The 21,982-nt window shown below is 40.9% G+C and overlaps 1 protein-coding gene across 1 annotated transcript in view; it reads right to left on the reverse strand.

The window, feature by feature from the left end:
- Positions 1–3,604: 3,604 nt before the first annotated feature.
- Positions 3,605–21,982, reverse strand: part of NELL2 (neural EGFL like 2) — a 419,520-nt gene continuing 401,142 nt past the window's right edge. The window contains exons 17-20 of the mRNA XM_070947964.1: positions 20,122–20,315; positions 19,541–19,717; positions 12,625–12,849; positions 3,605–3,655 (exon numbers count right to left, since the gene is read on the reverse strand). Of these exons, the coding sequence (XP_070804065.1) occupies positions 3,605–3,655; positions 12,625–12,849; positions 19,541–19,717; positions 20,122–20,315 (647 nt within the window). The remainder of the gene's footprint in view (positions 3,656–12,624; positions 12,850–19,540; positions 19,718–20,121; positions 20,316–21,982) is intronic.

Here is a 21,982-nt window from a genome sequence, read left to right on the forward strand (position 1 = left end):
CATTAACATTCCATGTCAAAAATTTATTTGCCATCCTTGGCCCCTGAAAGCTTATAGAGCACCGACTGGAAGTCCTCCTGGAATTTCCTCTTTGGTCTAGCTCCTCCCATAGCTTCCATATTTGTAGTTACAATTTCTTGGGTTGTTATCTGGCTTTGTTGCTTCTTTAGTTCTTGTTCTTTGCGTTTGGTTGCTGCTCGAGTTTGTCTTTGATCCTTGGGATCTTCCATTTTTTCAAATAAATCCAGAAGTTGAACATCCTCTGAAAGTTGCAATAATTCTTGTTGAGTGGTCAAAACATCTCCTTGAGCTTGTGCCTGCATAATTTCCTTTTCCCCCTTTCTGACCTCTCCTGGTTCTTTCCTTCTTCTGGCATCTGGAGATGGTGGGTTTCCAGCCTTTAGTATGGTAGTGTAAAAATCTCTTGCCTTCCAAACTGAGTTGAGACGATGTCTCTCACCCAAATAATTCACCACTAATCCAGCTGGAGCTTCCCATCTGTACTGTAACTGATGCCTTCTAAGTTCATCAATTAGAAATGCATAGTCCTTTCGAGATCTCAACATTTTTGTGGGAATCTCCTTCATTACTGAAACCTCCTGTCCTGCCACTTGAAGTTTCTTCTTATAAGAGACTTGTAAAACTCCGTTTCTTGTTCTCCTTGTGACAAAGTAGATCACAATATCTCTTGGTAATTGTTAAAGTTTAGTACTTGCAATTGTGGTTTCTCCTGTCTTGCTCTGCCTGCTTTAAAACCAATCGCTGTAAGATCATTTAGTTCGCAGGGGTGGTTGCGGTGCCTTGTTCTGTTAAAAAAACAGACACGTCCTGGATCCGGAGCTTCTTCAAGTGCCTGGGGAGCTCTCACCCTCTGAGCCCCAGGATTAATCCTGGGGGTCCTGGGGAGCTCTACCCACACCTGTCTGCTCGCCTTCCCCTCTTCTCCCGAGGGGAAAGTTCTGAGCCGCTAGAACAGCTGATTTTCGCTGCTCTAGCGGCTTTATGAAATTGCGGGGGTTAGCGCTCCCAAAGGAGCTGCCGCCGACGTCTGCGGTGCCACCGGAAGTCCATTTTCTGAATTATACTAATGCCATTGTAACACAGCGATTCATTTTCTAAAGCTCTACTGCTTTATCCATCCTGCAATTTCTCAGAAAATCTAAGTATTCATTTTTTTTATAATAGTCATGAGTCATGACTACACATAGTCTGTCATCTGATGCTTACAAAATAATAGAAAAGAATCATGATTTGAAGTTGACAGTAAATAGTTGTCTCCAATATCTTTTTATTGTTTGGAGGCATGATACTATTATGTTATTCCTGTTGATGGGAAGAATATTATATAATAGAGTATTTTGAAATCAAATAATTAAGGCTTTGGGTTGCTGAAATTAATCAGTAAAACAGTCTTGGAATGTTCAGGCTGAGGTCACTGATTTCAGGAAAATCTGAAAAATTGTGGAGTCATATAAACAACAAAGGCTAAATATATTGACCATTTTAATGAACTTCTATTAACTGAAGAGCCTTGGGCATCAAAACTTTGAAACAACAGTTCTTTAGATCACTCTCATTTGTAATTCTTGTTATTTGTTGGCATCCAAGGAGCCAAACAGATTTCTTAGCTAACTTCCTTCTTCTAGCTTAATTTATTTTTCTTTTTAAGTACATTTAGAAAATTCAGGAATTAGTTGTAATTATATACTGGAAGTAGCACGTTTTGATCCTTTCCAGGCATAAATTCCATAACACCTAATAAAATCCATCTGAGCTTTCCTTCCTGAAGCAGATTGTCAGCTTTTTCACTGCAAATTGCTTACACACCAATAATAAATTAGAATCTAATCTTGCCACAATATTGCTTTTTATCAAATTGGACTTTTGTATATCATCAGCACCTGACTGCTGTTATAGATAACTGTCATTGGTGTTTGGTATTTAAGGCAAACTATGATCTACTGAAAGTTATTAGCAGATGATGTATTGAAATGTTCACACTGAAAAACTCTGCTGCTTGAAGAGTTTGTGAATAAAACAGGAAAAAAATGGCTGTAGCAGCTGTTGTTTATAGACAAGCATTTGAAAAGCACATGTACAACAGTGTATCAATATGCACATTCCTTCTGAAAAACTTTCTTTTTCATAATTCGTAATAGAATGTTACATGTGTCTGACCTTTGAAATAATCCAGACAAGAAACACAATATCCATAGTTTCTTCTACTTTTATTGTAAGTTTACAGTAACAGAGTATTGCAAGTTTGAAAGCATTTTCGTCTCCTGTACTTCTACTTTCCAGAAAAGTAAGGAGACTCCCTTACGAGACACTTACGCAGCATCTTTGCTTTTTTGCATTGGCATAGCTTTTTGCCTGATGGTTATCTACTCTGTGGCTTTTCCTTCTAGTTCCCAAGGTAATTCCCACATTGCATTATACCTAGTTGTTAAATGAATCATGCAGTCATTAAGCAAATCTGGCTCCAATTGATTTTGCTTGTTGGAAGCTGGCAGAGAAGGTTGCAAATCGCAATCAAATGACCATGACCATAAATTACTCCAACTATCAGAAATGTAAACCAGTTGCCAAGCACCCAAATTGTGGTCATGTGACTGTAGAATTGGTGTGATGATTGTAAGTTTGAGGATGAGTCATAACTCACCAATTCTGAGGCCAACGTAATTTTGAACCATTGTTCAATAAACAGTTGTAAGTCAACAATTACCTATATGCTATGGGGAGCACACTTAGTCTTGTCATTCAGGTTAGAATCTTTTACTGCCCAGATGTACTGCCATCCAGTACATTGAAGACAGTGAGATGAGAATGATGGAAATGGAGGAAAGGGCAAAATGTGCTTCCTCATCTTCCCCCTATTGTGAATATAATTACATGATGAACTTTATTAATGAATGCATTCTGTAAATTTGACAAAAACATAAGGTAAGAGAAATATTTATTTAAATTTTGCACAAGGAGTATATACTGGACAAATTCAATCAAGGAGTAAGTGCAATCAAATGAGGAAATACAGATGATTTTTTCATAAGAAAACATTATGCAATCATGCATTATTTTTACAGTTAAAGGATTGTTTCACAGCTGTACATACGTTGCAAAAAAAATGTGTGTTTCCAAAAGATATCCTTTTATATAACTTTTGCGATTCTTGGAGTTACCAATCAAACAAATTATATATAGTCAAGTGGAGTTATATTAAAAATATATATTTTGGCCATAGATGATGTGCAGTTTCAAAACTTTAGTAAGCATTTCCCTTCTTGAAGATTTTGACATCTTTATTTTATTTGCATGTAGTTTTATTTTCAGTAGTTCAGTATCTTACATAATGATGTCAAACACAAACATGAACCAGAACTTGAACCTCACATCAAAACATAGGTTTATACATCTGAAATTGTTCCTAGTCATACACATTTCATTCAGACTGAGGAACTAGACATCTCATTCAATTCATATCATTTCTTCACTGTAATTGTATCAAATTAATCTTGTTCCAGGTTCGGCTTATTAATTTTTGGTTTGTAAGTCCTTTTGGAGAAATATACTTTAACATAAATTGTCCAGGATTATGATACTGTTTTCATAGTTCCTGCAGACACTGTGGATCTACAGAGCAGCAAATATGCCCATTCTAGAAAAAAGATGAAAAAGTGATTTATTTTTCAGCAGAGTTTTTTAAATTAAGCATGTGTCCCTAGAAACAATGAAATGGAGGGAGACAAACCCATTCATTAGCACTTGTTCAACTGTCTTGCATACACTTTTGTTTGATGTTCTACTTAGATTAATTCGGCAATTTTTATTTGCCATCCTTTAATGACTAACATCACTTAAAATGAATACTTGAATCCCTTTTTTATATTTAATTATTTGATACCTATGCACAGTACATGTATACTCCTAATCTGTATATAAATATTCCTTTTGAAACAGAGCATGCCACCTACCCTTGTTTTATTTTCATACATAAAAAAATATCCTGGAAGTAGTTTGATACTACTACAACTAAAGAGTGAATGAGAAGCTTGTTGATACTTGATGTGTGATGGAAGCAGAATGTGACCTCAACAAATAGTTGCTGATGAAAGAAATTATTTTACAGATGCTAGTGCATATGGTATGTTGTATTTTCTATTATTATCACAGCTACAAGTTAAATTGAAGATTGTCTTTTCTCTTGATCATACCACAGCAATAGACATAGCTAACTGCCTCATCAGCTATTGTTATTAAGTATTTCAAGGTTGGCAGTTAAAAGTGTAATCAAATTTCAGGATTACAATAATTCCTTTTTTTTTCTTCCATAACATTTTAACATACTACAGGTAATCTTTTCAGAATCTATTCATGTGCCTCAGATTATATTCCTATTAAACTGGTAATATTTTTCTTAAATGTTGTTGGATTAACCAAAATAAAGAATAATGCTTCCAAACTTTCATCACTTGGTTTAGCTGAAGTAGAAAAGATGAATATTCATGCCTAGAATTCCACCTATTTGTTTTAACAGTTATAAACTGGACTATGCATTCCAGCTTTTATGCACATTGATTCTTGGAAACCACTGGGAATATAACATAGACCCCCTTTTTGAATTTCATGATAAAAAAAGGTTGAATATAAATGTGCCTCACAAATAACTTACTGTGAATTGAATTCCACTCTGTGCCTTCATTCAAATTTAAATTCTACTTTGACCATTTTCTAAAAATAGCAGAAGGCTGCTAGCTAAATAAATTATATGTTAGAAACTGGATCTAGCCCAATAACTCAAAGACAGACTCCAATTCTTTTCTGTAGTTTTATTGTTGATCTGTTGGTACTGGAGGTCACTGACCTTGTACCTTTCTCTTTCAGGTATACATCTGGAATCAACTGTGGAACATGTGGTTGGACCTTTTGTACCCAGGAGGAGGGGCTAAGAGGTAAGGAGTGGTTACAGGGATTATGGGATATGTGGTTAGTTAACCCTTGAAGGTCCGGGTGGTCAGGGAGATGTAGTAGTTAGGCATTTATTATGACAAAACCCCCTCTAAATGCCTAACTGGGTACCTGGGGCAATGTTTGCATACATACAGGAAATACACAAGTACAGGCATGAATTACAAGCAAACACGCATTTTTGACATTAGGTAAGCATGTTGTTTATGTGGTAGGGGTTTAGTGAGAATATCTGCTGTTTGCTCCTCTGTGTCACAGTGTACTGCTCTAATGAAGCCTATCTCTGAAAACTGCCTGACGTGTTTGTATTTAATGTCAATGTGCCTAGAACGCTGACCTATGGCATCGGCCCTAGAGATCTCTATTGCCGCTTTGTTGTCTTCGTGGATAACTATTGGATATGAGGGTTCAGCCCAGATGTCGCAGAGCAGGTCATCGAACCATACTAAATTGTTTGCGGCCTTTGATAGGCAGACAAATTCTGCTTCCGTAGTTGATGTGGCCACCAGTTTTTGCTTTCCAGTGTACCAATGGATGGGGCAATTGTTGAGTAGTAGCACGTAGCCAGAGGTGCTTTTTCTGCACCCTATGTCCCCAGCCCAGTCAGCGTCAGCATAGCAGGTTAGCTTTGGTTTCTCGGATGTTTCTGGTTCTAGGCAGAGTAGGGCATCCGCACTGAATTTTAGGTATCTGAGTAGTCTTTTTATGGCGTTCCAGTGTGTTAACGTGGGCTTGCTTACATGCCTGGACAGTAGATTGACGGCTAAGGCGATGTCGGGCCTGGTCCAGTTGGATATGTACAGCAGTGACCCTATCGTTGATCTATACAATTTGTTGTCTGTGAAAGGTTCAGATTCCTCATACATGGTCTTCAGGAACTCAGGCTGCATGGGGGTCTCGCTGGGTTTTGCTTCGGACATGTTGCATTTGGACAGCAGCTCGATGATCTTTTCTCTCTGGGAGAGGCGGAAGCCCTTGTTGGTTTTCATCACTCGGACCCCTAGGTATCTGTCAATCTTTCCAAGTGACTTTAGGGAGAAGTGGCTACCCAGGTCAGTGGCGAACTTGTCACATCTGTCCTTGTGTTTGCTGATGTACAAGATGTCGTCCACGTAAACGAGCACACCCTCGAATGTGTTGTTTTCTCTCCTCGTAAAGAAGCATTTGTCGGCTGAGGTGGCCTCGAAGCCCATGGATCTGAGTGCCTTGGCCAGGCAGTCATACCACCTTTTGCCTGACTGCTTGAGCCCGAACAGGCTTTTGTTCAGCAGCCAGGTTTGGTCCTCGCCTTTGTTGTACCCAGGCGGCGCTTTGACGTATATTTCTTTATCCAGCTCGGCGTGTAAGTACGCTGTTTGTACGTCGAACTGGAAGACCTCCAAGCCCAGGATGGTGGCCACCACCAGGGCGCTTTTGACGCTTTCCGCCCTGACGGTTGGCGAGTAGGTGTCTGTATAGTCTTCGGGGTATCTTTGGGCGAAACCCTGCGCGACTAGTCTTGCCTTGTATAGGACCTTGTTGTCCTCTAATGTCTTAACCCTGAATACCCATTTGGTTCCTATTGGTTTTTTGTCCTTTGGAACTTGGGCAGGTGAGTATACCTGGAGGTTCCTTAGGCTTTCCATCTCCTTCTCCATGGCAGACATCCATTTTTCTTTTTCTTCCTGGGGGAGCCCGAGGATGTCTTCATATGAGCTGGGCGTGAAATGGGTGTCGTGGATGGTCATGACGTAGTCCTCTAACTTCTTTGGTAGCTTGTTTCTGGTTCCTCTGACTGGCCTGCTGGGGGTTGGCTCGGTTTCCTGCATGTTGTCTGCCTCATTGTCCGTCAGGTCATCTATCTTCAGTGAGGGGTGTCCTTCTTTCCAACCTTTGACGCTTGCCTTGCGATGGTTGGCTTTGTGCCCTGTGACCTCTCTGACCTCCCTTTCCCCTTGGTCATGCTCGAATGTGACCCTATTGGTTGGGATGTCATTGGAGTGTACCCTCGACCAGTTTGCGTTTTCGTGGAAACTGGCTGATCTGGAAACCACAAAACGGTTATTGTTGTCGACAAATCTGTAGCCCTTTGTGCCCGGTTCGTAACCCACGAACCTTAACCTTTTTGATAATTTCTCCCCCTTTCTTCTTAGCTGCCTGGGAATGTGGACATCAGCTGGGGCGCCAAATATGTGTAAGTGAGCAATGTTGGGCTTTCTGTTGTATAGCATCTCGTATGGCGTCTTATTGATAGAGCTTGACCACAGTCTATTCAGGGTGTAATTGGCGTAGTGTAATGCCTCTGACCAGAAATGCTGCCCCATCCCAGCATCCTCCAGGGCGCACCTCATCATGGTTTGCAACACCCCGTTTTTTCTCTCTGAGACTCCATTTTGGAATGGGGAGAAAGGTGAAGAGGTGTAATGCGCTATGCCCTGCTCCCTCAGCCACCTTGTGAATTCTTTGGCCATGAACTCTGAGCCCCTATCAGTCATTATCTGCCGGCTCAGGATCATCGGGTTGGGGTGGCTTACCCTTTTTTGCTGGCTTTTCTTTCTCGGTGGTCTTTGGGGCCTCGATCGCTGCTTCTTGTTGCTCGAAGAGGCTTTGAAGGTCCGCGATGAGGTTTTCTTTGTCGCTGTTTCCCTCCATCAGTTTCAGGATGGAGAGTTTGAATTTTTTCATTTTCTGTGCTGTTTCTTCTTCCGGGGCGGTGATTTCCTTGGATGGCCCCTCTTCATCTGATTGTGAGTCCAGGCTGGAGTCCTGTTCGCTTCCAGCTTCTGTCTCCTCCATGGCTGTGGCTTTGGTTGCAAGCTTCTCAGCCATCTTCTTGGTAAGAGCTCTGGTCTGTGCTCTGTTTGCTTCTTCAGGGTAGGTGTTGGGTTCAGTCATTGTCTGGAGTTATGGGCAACCGACCTCTGCTACCATTTTGTTAGAAACTGGATCTAGCCCAATAACTCAAAGACAGACTCCAATTCTTTTCTGTAGTTTTATTGTTGATCTGTTGGTACTGGAGGTCACTGACCTTGTACCTTTCTCTTTCAGGTATACATCTGGAATCAACTGTGGAACATGTGGTTGGACCTTTTGTACCCAGGAGGAGGGGCTAAGAGGTAAGGAGTGGTTACAGGGATTATGGGATATGTGGTTAGTTAACCCTTGAAGGTCCGGGTGGTCAGGGAGATGTAGTAGTTAGGCATTTATTATGACATTATATAACAGACATAATTTTGCTCTCTTTTCCAGTCTGTCTTATTGGCAGGACTGCCATCTTCAGCTTGGCGCATTACTGGCATCTTTCCATCAAAGGCTAAGGGAGAGAGGTTATGGGGGGGATGAATAAATGGGCAATAAACCTGTGTTAGTATGTGATGGGAAATAGGGAGGGGGGAAAGGACAGTTGAGGAAGACCAGGGATGCTTCAAACCAGTTTGTGCCAGCCTTCAAGACACTGAGACACTGGGAAAGGAATGTCAATTGCTCCAAACACTGGACGTGAGAAAAACACCTAGACACCAGCTCATTGGATGGTGTTGGGCTGGACAAGTGCGGGGAGGGGAATGGATCGACAGGAAAGATTTGTATGCTTACACATGGGAAATTCAATTCTGGCCTGACTATACTGCACCCAGCATCTTTTAGTAAAAGAACCTATCACTTCAACTAAATGGAATTGAGGGCCTTTTTTTCTTAAGGGATTGGAGTGGGGCAGGTCTGACACTTATAGTGTATGTAATCATGCAACCACCTACTACTGTTTAAATAAACATTAGCTTAAATAAAAATACCATATTTTTTGGAGTATAAGACGTTCTGGAGTATTAGACGCACATTCGTTTTTGGGGAGGAAAACAAGAAAAAAAATTCTGCCTCTGCCTACCAGCATCCATCGGTATTCATCTGGCTAGCGCCTTTGCAACAAACAGCAAACAGCCTGGTAAGCTTCAGCATGTTATTGCAGCCTGATTTAGCACAAACAGCTGATTGGCAGTTGGATCGGCCTCCCAGAATATTGCCAATCAGGTCTTCCAGGCTGCAGGGATCGCCACAGCTGATCACCGCCTCCGCGTGTCCCGTTTTTGGCCTCCATGCATTGCATTTTCAGCCGGTTTCAGGTGGCGGGGATCGCCACTGCCAATCCCCACTACCTGGAACTGGCTGAAAATGTGACGCATGGAGGCAAAAAACGGGGCATACGGAGACCGAAAAAGTGACGTGCGGAGGCGGCAATTGGTGGAAATGTGCTATGGTGATCCCCGCAGCCTGGAACAGGTCTAAAACGGGCCGTGCAGAGGCTGAAAACATGACACGTGGCCAAAAATGGCCAAGGGTGGGGGCTGGCAGGTGGGTGGGGCTTCAGCAACGTTCGGTGTATAAGACGCACCACAATTTTCACCCACTTTTAGGGGGGGAAGGGCATCTTATACTCCAAAAAGTATGGTAACTTAAAGACATGATCTCAGAAGTAATTAGGAAGAAACTACATATTATTCTACAGCATATAATATTATTCTACAGAATCATTATTCTAGAACTGCATATTATTATTCTATATAATAGAAGTTTTCCTGTTACATGATACTATCAAATTTGCATTTCTCAGCCTCCACATCACTCTTTGCTACTAACAAAAATGAAGAAAAATTGACCACTTTCAATACACTTTAAAACTTAAATATATTTAAGGCTGCACTTAAGGACTAAGAAATTGATACAACATCTTATGTCATGGTTATATTCAGCTAAAAGTAATTTTATAATTTTGAATAAAATTATTTTATTGCAAGTTGAAGTCTTATTCCATTACCTTCCTTTCTATGCAGTCCAAGAACATTTAGAACATTAATATTCTATTTTATAGTATTACATTATACTCATATAGCAAGTAATGAGTCTCATTTTAATTAGAATGTTGTAGTTATTTAATGCATGACACTGAAAATACATCAAACTCAAACTCAAGGCCCAGAGTGTCAAACTCAAGGCCTGGGGCCCAGATCCGGCCCATGGGGTGCTTAGATCTGGCTTGCGGGGTCGCCCTGGAAACAGCGAAAGATCGGCCCACAGTGCCTCTGCCAGTGAAAATGGAACTCGGGAGGGCTGCTCTGTTTTCACTGGCAGAGGCCATCGCAGCCAAAAATGGAGCTCAGGAGCTCATTTTCTCTGTCAGAGTGCTCAAGCCACCACAGGCACCCCAACGTGAGTGATGTCAAACTGGCCATGGCTACCCTGGCCACGCCCATCCCAGCCCCCTGATGTCAAACACAACCCTGAAGTGGCCCTCAATGAAATTGAATTTGACACTCCTGTGCTAGAGAATCATTTATACTCTAAACATGTTTGTCTTTTATTTATGAAATAAAATAATTGTGCCACAATCCTGAGGATAATGAATTTGGGTGTTTTCTTTCCAGCAGATCCAGGGCAAAGTGAATGCTAACTGTAAGAGGGACCTTGGAATCCTAGTGGACAATCACTTAAACATGAGTCAGCAATGTGATGCTGCAGCCAAAAAAGCTAATACAATCCTTGGTTGTATAAACAGAGACACAGAATCAAAAATCACATGAAGTATTAGTACCGCTTTATAAAGCCTAAGTAAGACCCCTGGAATACTGCATTCAGTTTTGGTCACCACATTACAAAAAAGATGTTGCACTTTGGAAAAAGTGCAAAGAAGAGCAACTAAGATGATTAAAGGCCTGGAGACTAAAACATATGAAGAACGGTTGCAGGATTTGGCTAGTCTAGAGAAAAGAACTAGGGGGAAAATGATAGCAGTATTCCATATTTGAGAGGCTGCCACAAAGAGGGGGTCAATTTATTTTCCAAATCACCAGAGGGCAGGACAAGAAACAATGGATGGAAAGGAGGGAAGCAACCTGGAATTAAGAAGAAACTTTCTAACAGGAAGGACAATTAACAGTGGAACAGCTTGTCTTCAGAAGTTGTCAGTGCTTCATCACTGGAGGTTTTTAAGAAGAGACTGAACAGTCACTTGTCTGAAATGGCATAGGTTCTCCTGCTTGAGCAGGCAGCTGGACTAGATGACCTCCAAGGGCCCTTCCAGCTCTATTCTGATTGACTGAAATAGAAGTCTAATTAGCATTTCATTTTCTTGAGCAAAAAGAAAAAAGTAATCCATACTAGGGTAGGACTGTGACGCAATAACATCTACAGTACACAGCAGGAGCAAGAATTCTCTTTCATATTTTAAGAATTTAAAAATGCTTTAAGGTCTGGTCTAACTCTAACTCTTTCAGGTATGATTTGTTAAATTTCTTTACAAATTTTAAGAAATAATGGGAAATTGGTTTCTCTCCAAAAGCAGAGAGAGAAGTAACTAACCCTTCTTTCTAATGCGAACAATCCCTAAAAGTTGGTTCTTGAAAATATTCCAATTTGGGAGGGGGGGAGGATTAAAAGGAGGATTGTCTTCAAAATGACAATCATCATGATTTATATATAAATAGGACTGCCTTGAACACTGATAGTTTTGTTCATAGAAAGCAATTCTATAAGTAGTAGAAGAAAAATTGGACAAATGAAAATAAATTAGGTTGAACAAAAATCTGTAGTGTTTATTTAGTTACAGATGTATCATATGATTCTTTGCTGCAGATGCAAGGTATTTTTATAATACTCATTTCCTTGATATCATACCCAAAAAGACTACAGCAATTATATTAAGAAGCAAAAAAGAAAATCTTGACATTCAGAACAGATATTTTTGTTTTCTAGGGGCCTAGAATTGACTAGTATATTGTCTACACAATACAGTAATTTTATAATGGTTCTAGTTTTATCGTGATTTCATTTATTTTATGTTTATCCAGAACTAGCTTGCCCATTATACATTTTATGGTTTTGACTACTTGATTTTGAGTTTATTAGGATCTACCGTGGCAGTTTTAATTATACCTTCAAAGGTTTTGTATATTTTCCCCTCATCATGTGATTTTTTAAAAATTACTGTTTTAAAATTATTTAAAACTAACATGTATTGTTACATACTAGTCTTTGGCCATAATAAAATCTAAGTTTCGAGTTTCAAGAATTACCACTTATTTTAGTTCCGAAAGAATTATACAAAATATATTTTATCTCATGTGTTTATCTATAAGTGAAAAACAATTTTATTCCAGTTTCCTCTTAGCTTATGCATTTTTAAAAACTACTAGAATTCTGTAAGTTCTTCACTTCTTCTATGTTAACATTTCTTTGGATCTGGAATACCAGATCCAAATTATCACATGGATTCTATTTTCTGAAGGAAACAATGATAGTATTTCCCTTTCTGATTTTCTGAAATATAAAAAGGTTGCCATCATCAAAACACCATGATTTTCTCTGACAAGTTGTTTGTTTTCATAGAAAATTGAACAAGATGGGAAGGGGGAAGGTTAAATTACAGCTTACATATCCTGGAAAATAATTTGATATTGTTGAGTAATTTATCTGAACAGAATCAATATGTTTCAATAAAAGATATATATTTGCTATTTTCACTGCAAAGTCATGCAGTGCCTGGCATAAATACGAGTGATGTATGTAAACATTATTTTGATTTTAATAAAACTGGAATACCATCTATTTCGGCTGTAGGAACCTAGAGCAAAGATGCAAATGTTACTACATTTTATAAAACCAGCTAAAGAAAGTTCTACTTTTCCATACCTTGCATTGGCAGAGAGTGCATTCTGTGCCATGCTTGATCCAGGATGAGCCAGTGAATCGGACTACATTAGTTTCATCCAGACAAATCTTGGTGATATCATTTTTAATGGTGTCTGCTTGACAAGGATCAATGACACAATGTGGGCAACACTCATTCTCAGGGAGTATGCTGAATTCACAGTCCATCTCAGGACAGGACAAAGGCCAGCAGTCAACCTCTCCCTGCTGTTAAAAAAGCAGATCAAAAGTTAGGATGTATGTTGTAATAATATGTATATATCTAAGTAAGTATGTATGTATTGTATTGTATGTATGAATAAAATCATTGTTATTGTTTGCTAATCCATGAAATGTTGAAAGCCATCTGATTGTTGTCATGGGCTATGTGCTAAGAGCAGTCACTTAAGTTATTAATGAGACTTCCAGGAAAAATAGGGAGTATATATACAACTTTTTCATATTACTTTCACAGAGAATATTGTATATTTAAATTAGATCAGGACTTCATAGTATTTATATTGAGCTTAGAATCAGGCTTATATCAGGCTTCATGCAATAAACTGGAAATCTATGTTTAGATTTAGAATCTATGTTCAAATCTACTATGTGATACTATTCAGTTGTGATTTTCCATCAGTAATAGTCTTACTGATACCCGTAGAACTTATTTTTGACAAAAAAATAAATTGTTTAGTATTCCAGCGTATCCTATCCATTGCTCATTTGTGATATTTATGTGTTTGCAAGTGCTGAAACTGAACAATCAACATTAAACAATTAAAGGTCCATTTCAGAAACCATTGCTTAAATCACATCAAGTTCTGTAATTAAGCATTGAATTATTAATGTTTTACTGCTTTACTTATTAAAATCATAGGCCTCAATTATGCCTAACTTGATCTGAATTGCCCATTGTCTTCGATAACTTTTCTCAGTGTGCTGTAAATGAACTTTAAGTCAAATATTTGCAGTATATTTTAGCTATTTGTTTTTTTTCTTTCAACCATGATTAATACCAATGCATTGCTTTGATGCCAAGTTTCATGATATCTATCTGCTATTACAGTGTGTACTTGTCACTTATCTGAAATTTTAGTCAAGATTATTTGACAAATATAAAAGTCAACTATATAAAAATCTAACTGAAAGTAATGTACCGTAAATTAATAAACAACTGTCAGCCTCCGCTTTCACTGCTTCAGCTGCCATAAGAAACAGTGGGGGGGGGGGGGAGAAACTAGTCAGGGGGGCGAGGGGGGGAAGAGCACAGGAGGAAACGAAACCGATTCTCCAAAGGAGCCGTTAGACCAACCGTCACACATTCCTGAAGGATGACGTTGCCAGATGTGATTCCACCTGACCTTTGGAAGACCTGTGGATTGGATGATTGATGATGAACACGGGGGGGGGGAATGATATCTAGTTGCTATTTCGCACATTTTGCTCACTTCCAGCTTTACCTGGGTTGCTATCATTTCAAATTCAGTAAAAGTACAAATCTCTATAAAACTATGGAGTTTGGGTCTTCCTTTCCTGGATTTTGAAGGAAGCATACCTGACATTAAGCTGGAAGTCCCTCCAGTTATCCAAGAAAAAAAAAAAACCCCCGAGAGACTGGAATTATGTCTGACAGTGACGAAAACCAGATGGGAGCAGCGAGTTCCGAGGCAGCCACCCTCCAAGCAGAAAGAGAAAGTGCAGAATGGTTGCAAAAACTCCAGCTAGAACCTGAGGAAGCCAGATGATCGAAAGGAGTTGGGAGATTGCCAGACTGGGGAGAGACCCCCCGGGGAGTGACCACCTCCAGACCCCACAAGAAAGAGGCAGTTTGGATGCAGGAACAGAAGTAACGCCTCATGATGGAACAAGCCTTGCAGCTTATTCGTGATGTGGAAGAGAGCAGGAAAAGCCGGGAGAGCCGGGAGTCTTTTGGGTTTCCTGAGGAGAGGGGAGGAGAAGACCCCAGGGGGGAGCCAGAAGAAACAGCCTGTGGGGGAGAGGACGAAGCTGAGGAAGGAACATCCCAGGCTTCTGCTGCTCAAGGGAGGGATGCAGCCGCCCAGGGACCCCCAGCCTTGCAGGCCCTTCCCCGCAGACGTAAAAAGCCAAAAATTCCCCCCCTACCTGGGAAATATGATGGAAATCCGAAAACCTTGGAGTTTTTCCTGACCCAAGTGTGGAACCACATGCAAGACTGGGGGGAAGACTATGTATCAGATACCGCCCGAGTGAGATGTGTCACGAACTCTTTAGAGGGTTTAGCGGCTGAATGGATGGTGGTTCTCCACAATAACGACTCCCCCTTATTGACAAATTACAACCAGTTCATGCGGGCCCTTAGAAGGTGGTTTGAAGACCATTTAGCTGAACTTAAGGCGAGACTCAGGATGAAGGGAATCCAGCAGGGCCGGAGACCTGTGGCAGAGTATATCCAAGAGTTTCATGAGCTGGCACCCTATATGACAGGATGGTCAGAAATGGCTCTATTGGAGAGCTTCAAGGATGGGCTGAGTGAAGAGATATATCGAGACTGCAGAAGTAGGGGGGTCCCCGAAGACTTTCAGAGATGGTACATAGTAGCTGAGGATGTGGAGATCGAATTGAAATGAAGCCAACTCCGAGGAGGGTGGACGGGGGATCAGTCATCATCCTTCCATCGTAAGGGAGCACCTTAAGATAATGGGGGGGAGAGCAGAATTCAAACCCAAATCAAAGCCCTTCACCTGTTTCAAATGTGGGAAGGAGGGACACCGAGCTGCCGAATGCTTCTCCAAACCAGTACCAAAAGTTGTCGGCTCCGGGGCCAAGAAAGGCGACAAAATACCCGCCAAGACCCGCGGCACTGCCCTGAAAGGAGAAGTCGTTGAGTTCGCTCCCCGAAACCAGGGTGAGCTGGGAACTCCGACCAACGATGATGACAGCGAGACGGACTCCGACTCCGACACTGACGATCGAGTGAGTCACACGGAAGAACCCCTACTAATCCCCGTAGAAGTAAGGGTGCCATCCACAGGGACCCATGCCCAAATGTTAGCCTTGTTGGACTCGGTGTGCACCAGATGCATAATTAGCCCCCAAGTGGTAGAGGAAATGGGACTAAAACTAAAAATGCTAAAAGGACCCATTGCGTTCTGTCAGTTGGATGGATTGATTGCAGGAGGGGGCCCAGCTAGTTTTATGACTGAACCCCTGGAATTGCAGTTGGGGGACCATGTAGAGAATCTCAGATTTATTGTGGCCCTTGGGATGGAAAGACCCCTTATACTTGGACTGCCCTGGCTTCAAAAATGGAACCCACGGGGAAATTGGAAGATGGGGGTTTTGCGCATCCGCACGGCAAAACCGACCTCAGAGAAGGAAAATTTTCCCTTGAAGGACAATATACAATCAGAAAGGGCGGAAGTAGCATTAGACTATATTGAAGGACAGGAGAAGATTCCAAAAGAATATTGGGACCTCCGGGAAGTTTTTAGCGAAAGAGACTCAGACACGCTGTCTCCCCACCGGGCTACCGACTGCACCATTGAAATACTCCCAGGGTGAAGCTTCGCAAACCAAAAATCTACCCCCTGACCCCTCGAGAATTAGGGAAATTGCAAAGTTTTATTGATAAGAACCTAGAACGGGGATTCATTGAATGAGCCAAACCCAAGGTGGTGGCGCCAGTGATGTTCCGTGAAAAGAAAGATGGCTCCTTTCGTTTGGTGGTCGACTATAGAAACATAAACGCTATTTGCGTGGAAAATGTCTACCCCCTTCCACTCATGAAGGACATGTTAGCCCATTTAGGGAAGGGAAAGGTCTTCACCAAACTTGATTTGAGAGAAGCGTACTACCGAATGAGAATTAAGGAGGGGGATGAATGGAAAACAGCATTTAATTGCCCACTGGGATGTTTCCAGTTCAAAGTACTCCCTTTTGGATTACAGGGAGCTCCTGCTGTATTCATGCAGTTGATCAACGAAGTATTGCATGAGCACCTGTATAAGGGGGTGCTAGTCTACTTGGATGACATTCTTATCTACTCTGAGAACATGGCCGACCATATCAAATTAGTGCAAACTGTCCTGAAAAAACTCAGGGCTGCTGAACTATATGCCAAACTTTCTAAATGTGAATTCCACCAAGACAAGATAGACTATCTTGGCTATCGCGTATCGCATGATGGTATAGAGATGGACCCTGAGAAGGTTCGGGCAGTATTGGAATGGGCCGCACCACGCACCCACAAACAGTTACAGAATTTCCTGGGGTTTGCTAATTTTTATAGACAATTTATCCCCTCATTTGCTAAAATTGCGTTACCAATTACAAACCTTCTAAAAACAAAAGGTGAAGTAAAACCCAAACCCTCGAAACCACTCGAATGGACTATGGAATGTCAAGCTGCCTTCGAAAAATTGAAACGGCTGTTTGCGGCTGAACCAGTACTCAAACACCCAGACATGGAAAAGCCTTTTGTAGTACAAGCTGACGCAAGCGACGTAGCTGTGGGAGCAATACTCTTGCAAAAAAATGAAAAGGGGGAACTACAACCTTGTGCCTACACATCTCGTAAACTCTCGGAAACGGAAAGGAGATGGGCCATATGGGAAAAGGACGCTTTCGCGGTGAGATGGGCCCTGTTAACCTGGAGACAATTTCTAGAAGGAGCGAAACACCCTTTTGAAGTTTGGACTGATCACAAAAACTTAGAGGCATTAAAAACACCACATAAATTGTCCCCAAAGCAAGCTCGTTGGGCCCAACATTTCAATCGTTTCAATTTCACTCTACGTTACCTTCCTGGTGGAAAGAACTTCATGGCAGACGCACTTTCCAGATTGCCTCAGTACAACAGCATCAAAAAGGAGGTGGTTCAGCCTATTATCCCCTCGACTCAATTAGCAGTACCAGTCACTACCAGAGCACAGACAAAAGCCAAGCCAGAACTCACGGGAGACTTACTTAAAAAATTGCGAGAAGCTCTGGAAACTGATGAGTGGTTTAAGAACCACTCAAATGAATGTACACTCCGTGATGGACTACCTTGGGTTGGGACGAAATTGTATGTTCCGGCCAAATTAAGAGTAACAGTATTGCAATATGCCCATGATGCCAAGGCAGCGGGACACTTTGCATTTGTTAAAACTCTACATTTGGTTAAAAGACAATTTTGGTGGCCTCCACTCAAGAAGGATATACAGGCGTATGTCGCTAGTTGTCCAGTGTGCGCCTCGGCTAAAAGACCTCCAGGGAAGCCACCGGGATTACTTCAGAGTGTGGCTAGACCAACTACCCCGTAGAAGGAAATATCCATGGATTTTATTGTAGACCTGCCAGAGAGTGAAGGGTGTACTGTCATTTGGGTGGTGACGGATTTGTTTTCCAAACAAGTACATTTTATCCCTTGCTCAAAAATTCCTTCAGTGAAAACCCTTGCAAAACTGTTTATTCGTCAGATTTACCGACTACATGGAGCTCCAAAAAGAATAATCTCGGACAGGGGTGTACAATTTCTGGAAGGAGTTTTTGAAATTGATAGGCTCCGCCCAAGGGCTAAGTTCCAGTCACCACTCCCAAAATGGGGCTTGTGAAAGAACCAATGGGGTTTTAGAACAATACCTGAGATGTTACGTAAATTACCAACAAGACAATTGGGTAGACTTGTTACCATTTCCAGAAGTGGCATATAATAATTCCATACACAGTAGTACCGGCTTCACCCAATTTAAGGTTGCATCGGGCCAAGATTTCGTACCAATCCCTGAACTACCGCAAGTTGATCCCCAAAACCCTTCCTGGTTGGACTGGATTGAACAATTAAAGAGCACTTGGGCACTAACTCGAAAAGCATTAGATGAGGCACACCAAGCCCATAAGGCACAAGCCAATAAAAAAAGGTCCCCAACACATGTCTATAAAGTGGGCGATAAAGTATATCTCTCCACTAAGTACTTACAAACTTCCCAAAAGTCAAAAAAGCTTGGTCCCAAGTATGTGGGTCCATTTCGGGTGATTAGATTGGTTAATCCAGTAACAGTGGAATTAGAGTTGCCAAAAACGCTGAGACGTATACACCCTGTATTCCATGTTAGCTTGTTAAAGCCTGAACACTTGTCTTCGCTAAGAGGCAACCGAAGCTGCCCTCCAGTTCCCATACTCATAGAGGGGGAACAACATTTTGAAGTTAAAGAAATCTTAGACTCTAGGAAACACCATGGTAAAGTGCAATATCTGGTGGCCTGGAAACATTTCTCTTTGTCTCAAGCTGAATAGGTAAATAAATGGGATGTCCGAGCTCCAAAGAAAGTACAGCAATTCTATACAAAATACCCAGATAAACCTTAATTCTTGTATATACTTTGTTTCCTCTTTCTCTTCTTTCCTTCTATCTAGGACTAACGTCCCTTCTGCAGAGGGGCCGAATGTCAGCCTCCGCTTTCACTGCTTCAGCTGCCATAAGAAACGGGGGGGGGAACTAGTCAGGGGGGCGAGGGGTGGAAGAGCACAGGAGGAAACGAAACCGATTCTCCAAAGGAGCCGTTAGACCAACCGTCACACATTCCTGATGGATGACGTTGCCAGACATGATTCCACCTGACCTTTGGAAGACCTGTGGATTGGATGATTGATGATGAACACGGGGGGGGGGGAATGATATCTAGTTGCTATTTCGCGCGTTTTGCTCACTTCCAGCTTTACCTGGGTTGCTATCATTTCAAATTCAGTAAAAGTACAAATCTCTATAAAACTATGGAGTTTGGGTCTTCCTTTCCTGGATTTTGAAGGAAGCATACCTGACACAACAGTTAAATTATATATAAATAATAAATAATATCACTTTAATTGTGCCAGAATCCATTTGAGAACAAAAAGTAAATAAAAGTAAAAAGTAAATAAATGAATAAATAAATAAAATAGTGGGAAGACTTACCAAACATCGGCACTGTTGACAGTTTTGAACCCATGTATCCCCACTATTGTATACAATCTCCCCATTTTGATGTAAACATTGACTACTCAGTCTTGGATCACATTCGGGGCAGCAAAATAAATCAGCAGTGGGATTTTCACAGTCACAAACCATCCGTCGGCACATTACATAGCCAGTCTGCCATTGTAAGAGATAATAAAATGTCACTTATGTTACATTATTATGACATGAAAAATAGGGAAAAAACCATTTTGCAGTAGTTTGCAGCACTAAGCATTAAAGTTAAAGACTTTTAAAAGCATATGTAATTTATAATAAGGATGACCTAAAGACAATATTATTTACAATTGAAAAAAAATTACAGTGATTATCCCCAGGTAATCAGATAAAGCACTGAGTTAGGTAGACCATTCTTCTTCATAATAATAATGTCCTAGTTATGCTATAAATTATAATTCTGTTAATGTTAATCAGTGAATATCTCTCATGTAGCACCTCAACCCCCTCCCCCCCAAAAAATCTGTTTTCAACTCTTTCTCATTTCTTACTTTCTCACATTCCCAGAGGATCTCCCAACTCACTTGGCAAGAGCAAACGGAGCATCTATCATTTTCCAACATCCAGATTTGTCCATTGTGTTTGATCTTCCCTTCATGGATACAGTCTCCTGTGCAGTTCTTTCCATGAGGGCATCGACAGTCATAGCCTCCATCCAAATTAAAACAAATTGTGTCATTGGCACAGTTGTGCCTCCCAGTTCCACATTCATCAATATCTGTAGAAAGAGGCAGAGGCATCAATCAGTATCTGCAACTGGTCAATAAAAGAAACCTCAGAAATTTTCAGTCAAAAGGCTGAATTCCATACTAATTTATAGCAAAAAACTATTTAATAGTTAATTATAAGAGCAATTAAAATACATGAAAGTAGCACAGTATGTTTCAGTTTATCAGAATAAAAACTGTGTGATAGGAGATTCTATATTTGTTTAGTACTGTGCAGCAGAAGGCAAGTCAAAGATGATGGTCTTCTATACAATGCAATATCTGTCACATGTTGTTTTACTTAAATGTTTCAAAAGGTTCAAAAGCTGACAAATTCAAGTAGCTAAAAAAAGAAAAGAAAAGCAAGAAGGTTTTTCCAAACATCTTTTGCAAAGAATTAGAGGCTCTAAACTTTTACATAAATGCTTGTTAGAAATAAGAAAGTGCTATGTATCAGTAAAATTCAATGTTCATATTTATTCATTAGAAAGAATCAAAAATATGTCTAATTTACCATTTTGAATGCATTATACACTTCAAAAATATTATCCTATTTTAATTAGAAGCAACAAAATTTGTTGGCAGCAATGAAAATATATCTCTGTAGAAAATAATTAAATCTTTGTATACACACACATTTGGGAAACTTTAGGACAGTGATAGTGAACCTTTTTGGCAGTGAGTGCTGAAAAAGGAGCATGCATGCGTGGCACCAAGTGCCAAAAAGGGAACACTTTGCACACATGCGCGTGCTTTGCATGTGTGCATCACACTCATCTGGGCCAAGACCAGGAATAGAAGTTGCCCAGGGGCATGTGCACACTGGAAAATATACTTGCAGTTTCTTCAATTTTCTTCTTCTTTACTGTGGTTTCTTCTTCTTTAACTGCCGTCAAGTCTTCAGATTACTGCTGCACATCTGCATGTGCCAATCAGCTGCTGAGCACGCACCGGAAAATGTACCTCCAGTTTCCGGCGCGCGCATGAGCACTGGCCTGCAAGACTTCAGGTTACTTTCACGCATGCGCACACACCAATCAGCTGGCCAATGCACATGCTCATGCCAGATAATGGAAGAGTAGCTCTGACGGAAGCAGAAAGGCCAGCTGATAGTTGTGCACACATGCGTGCAAGAAACCCGGAAGAGGAAGAGGCGTCGCCGCGCATGCCAGGCGACATGGCTCTGTGTGCCACTTTGAGCATGCATGCCATAGGTTCGCCATCATGGTTTTAGGAAGTTGCAGGAATGTAAAGAATCCCTTTTTAAAAATCATCTATAGTGTTTTAGAAAATTGGGAGTATATCATTTAAAGGCTACAGAATTTTGATAAATCACTGTTTTACTGAGTTCTATTTATCTTGTTTTAGGACTACTGTGAAATGTTCAAAAGGGTTCACAAAGTTTTAAATACCCTTGTACACTTTGTTTTCAAAGATGTGAAGAACCAAACTTCATTCAAATTTTAGCCAATTATTGCATTATGTGGCATATGTAACTATTTTCACTCCCATGACATTTCAAAAAGCATCCTGTCAGCTTTGGAAGCCATATTAACCTCAGAGGCTTCCACGCTGTCACCTTCTTGCGCTTGGGAAAGTAGAAGAGGGGATTTGATAGAGCGATTTTAGATAGAAATAATAGCATTTGTCATGAGTGTTTTCAGAATTGCTGTGGCTA

The sequence above is a fragment of the Pituophis catenifer genome, unplaced genomic scaffold (assembly GCF_029215685.1).
Source record: "Pituophis catenifer annectens isolate HBS135680 unplaced genomic scaffold, rPitCat1.0.hap2 SCAF_7, whole genome shotgun sequence".
NCBI classification, from domain to species: Eukaryota; Metazoa; Chordata; class Lepidosauria; order Squamata; family Colubridae; genus Pituophis; species Pituophis catenifer.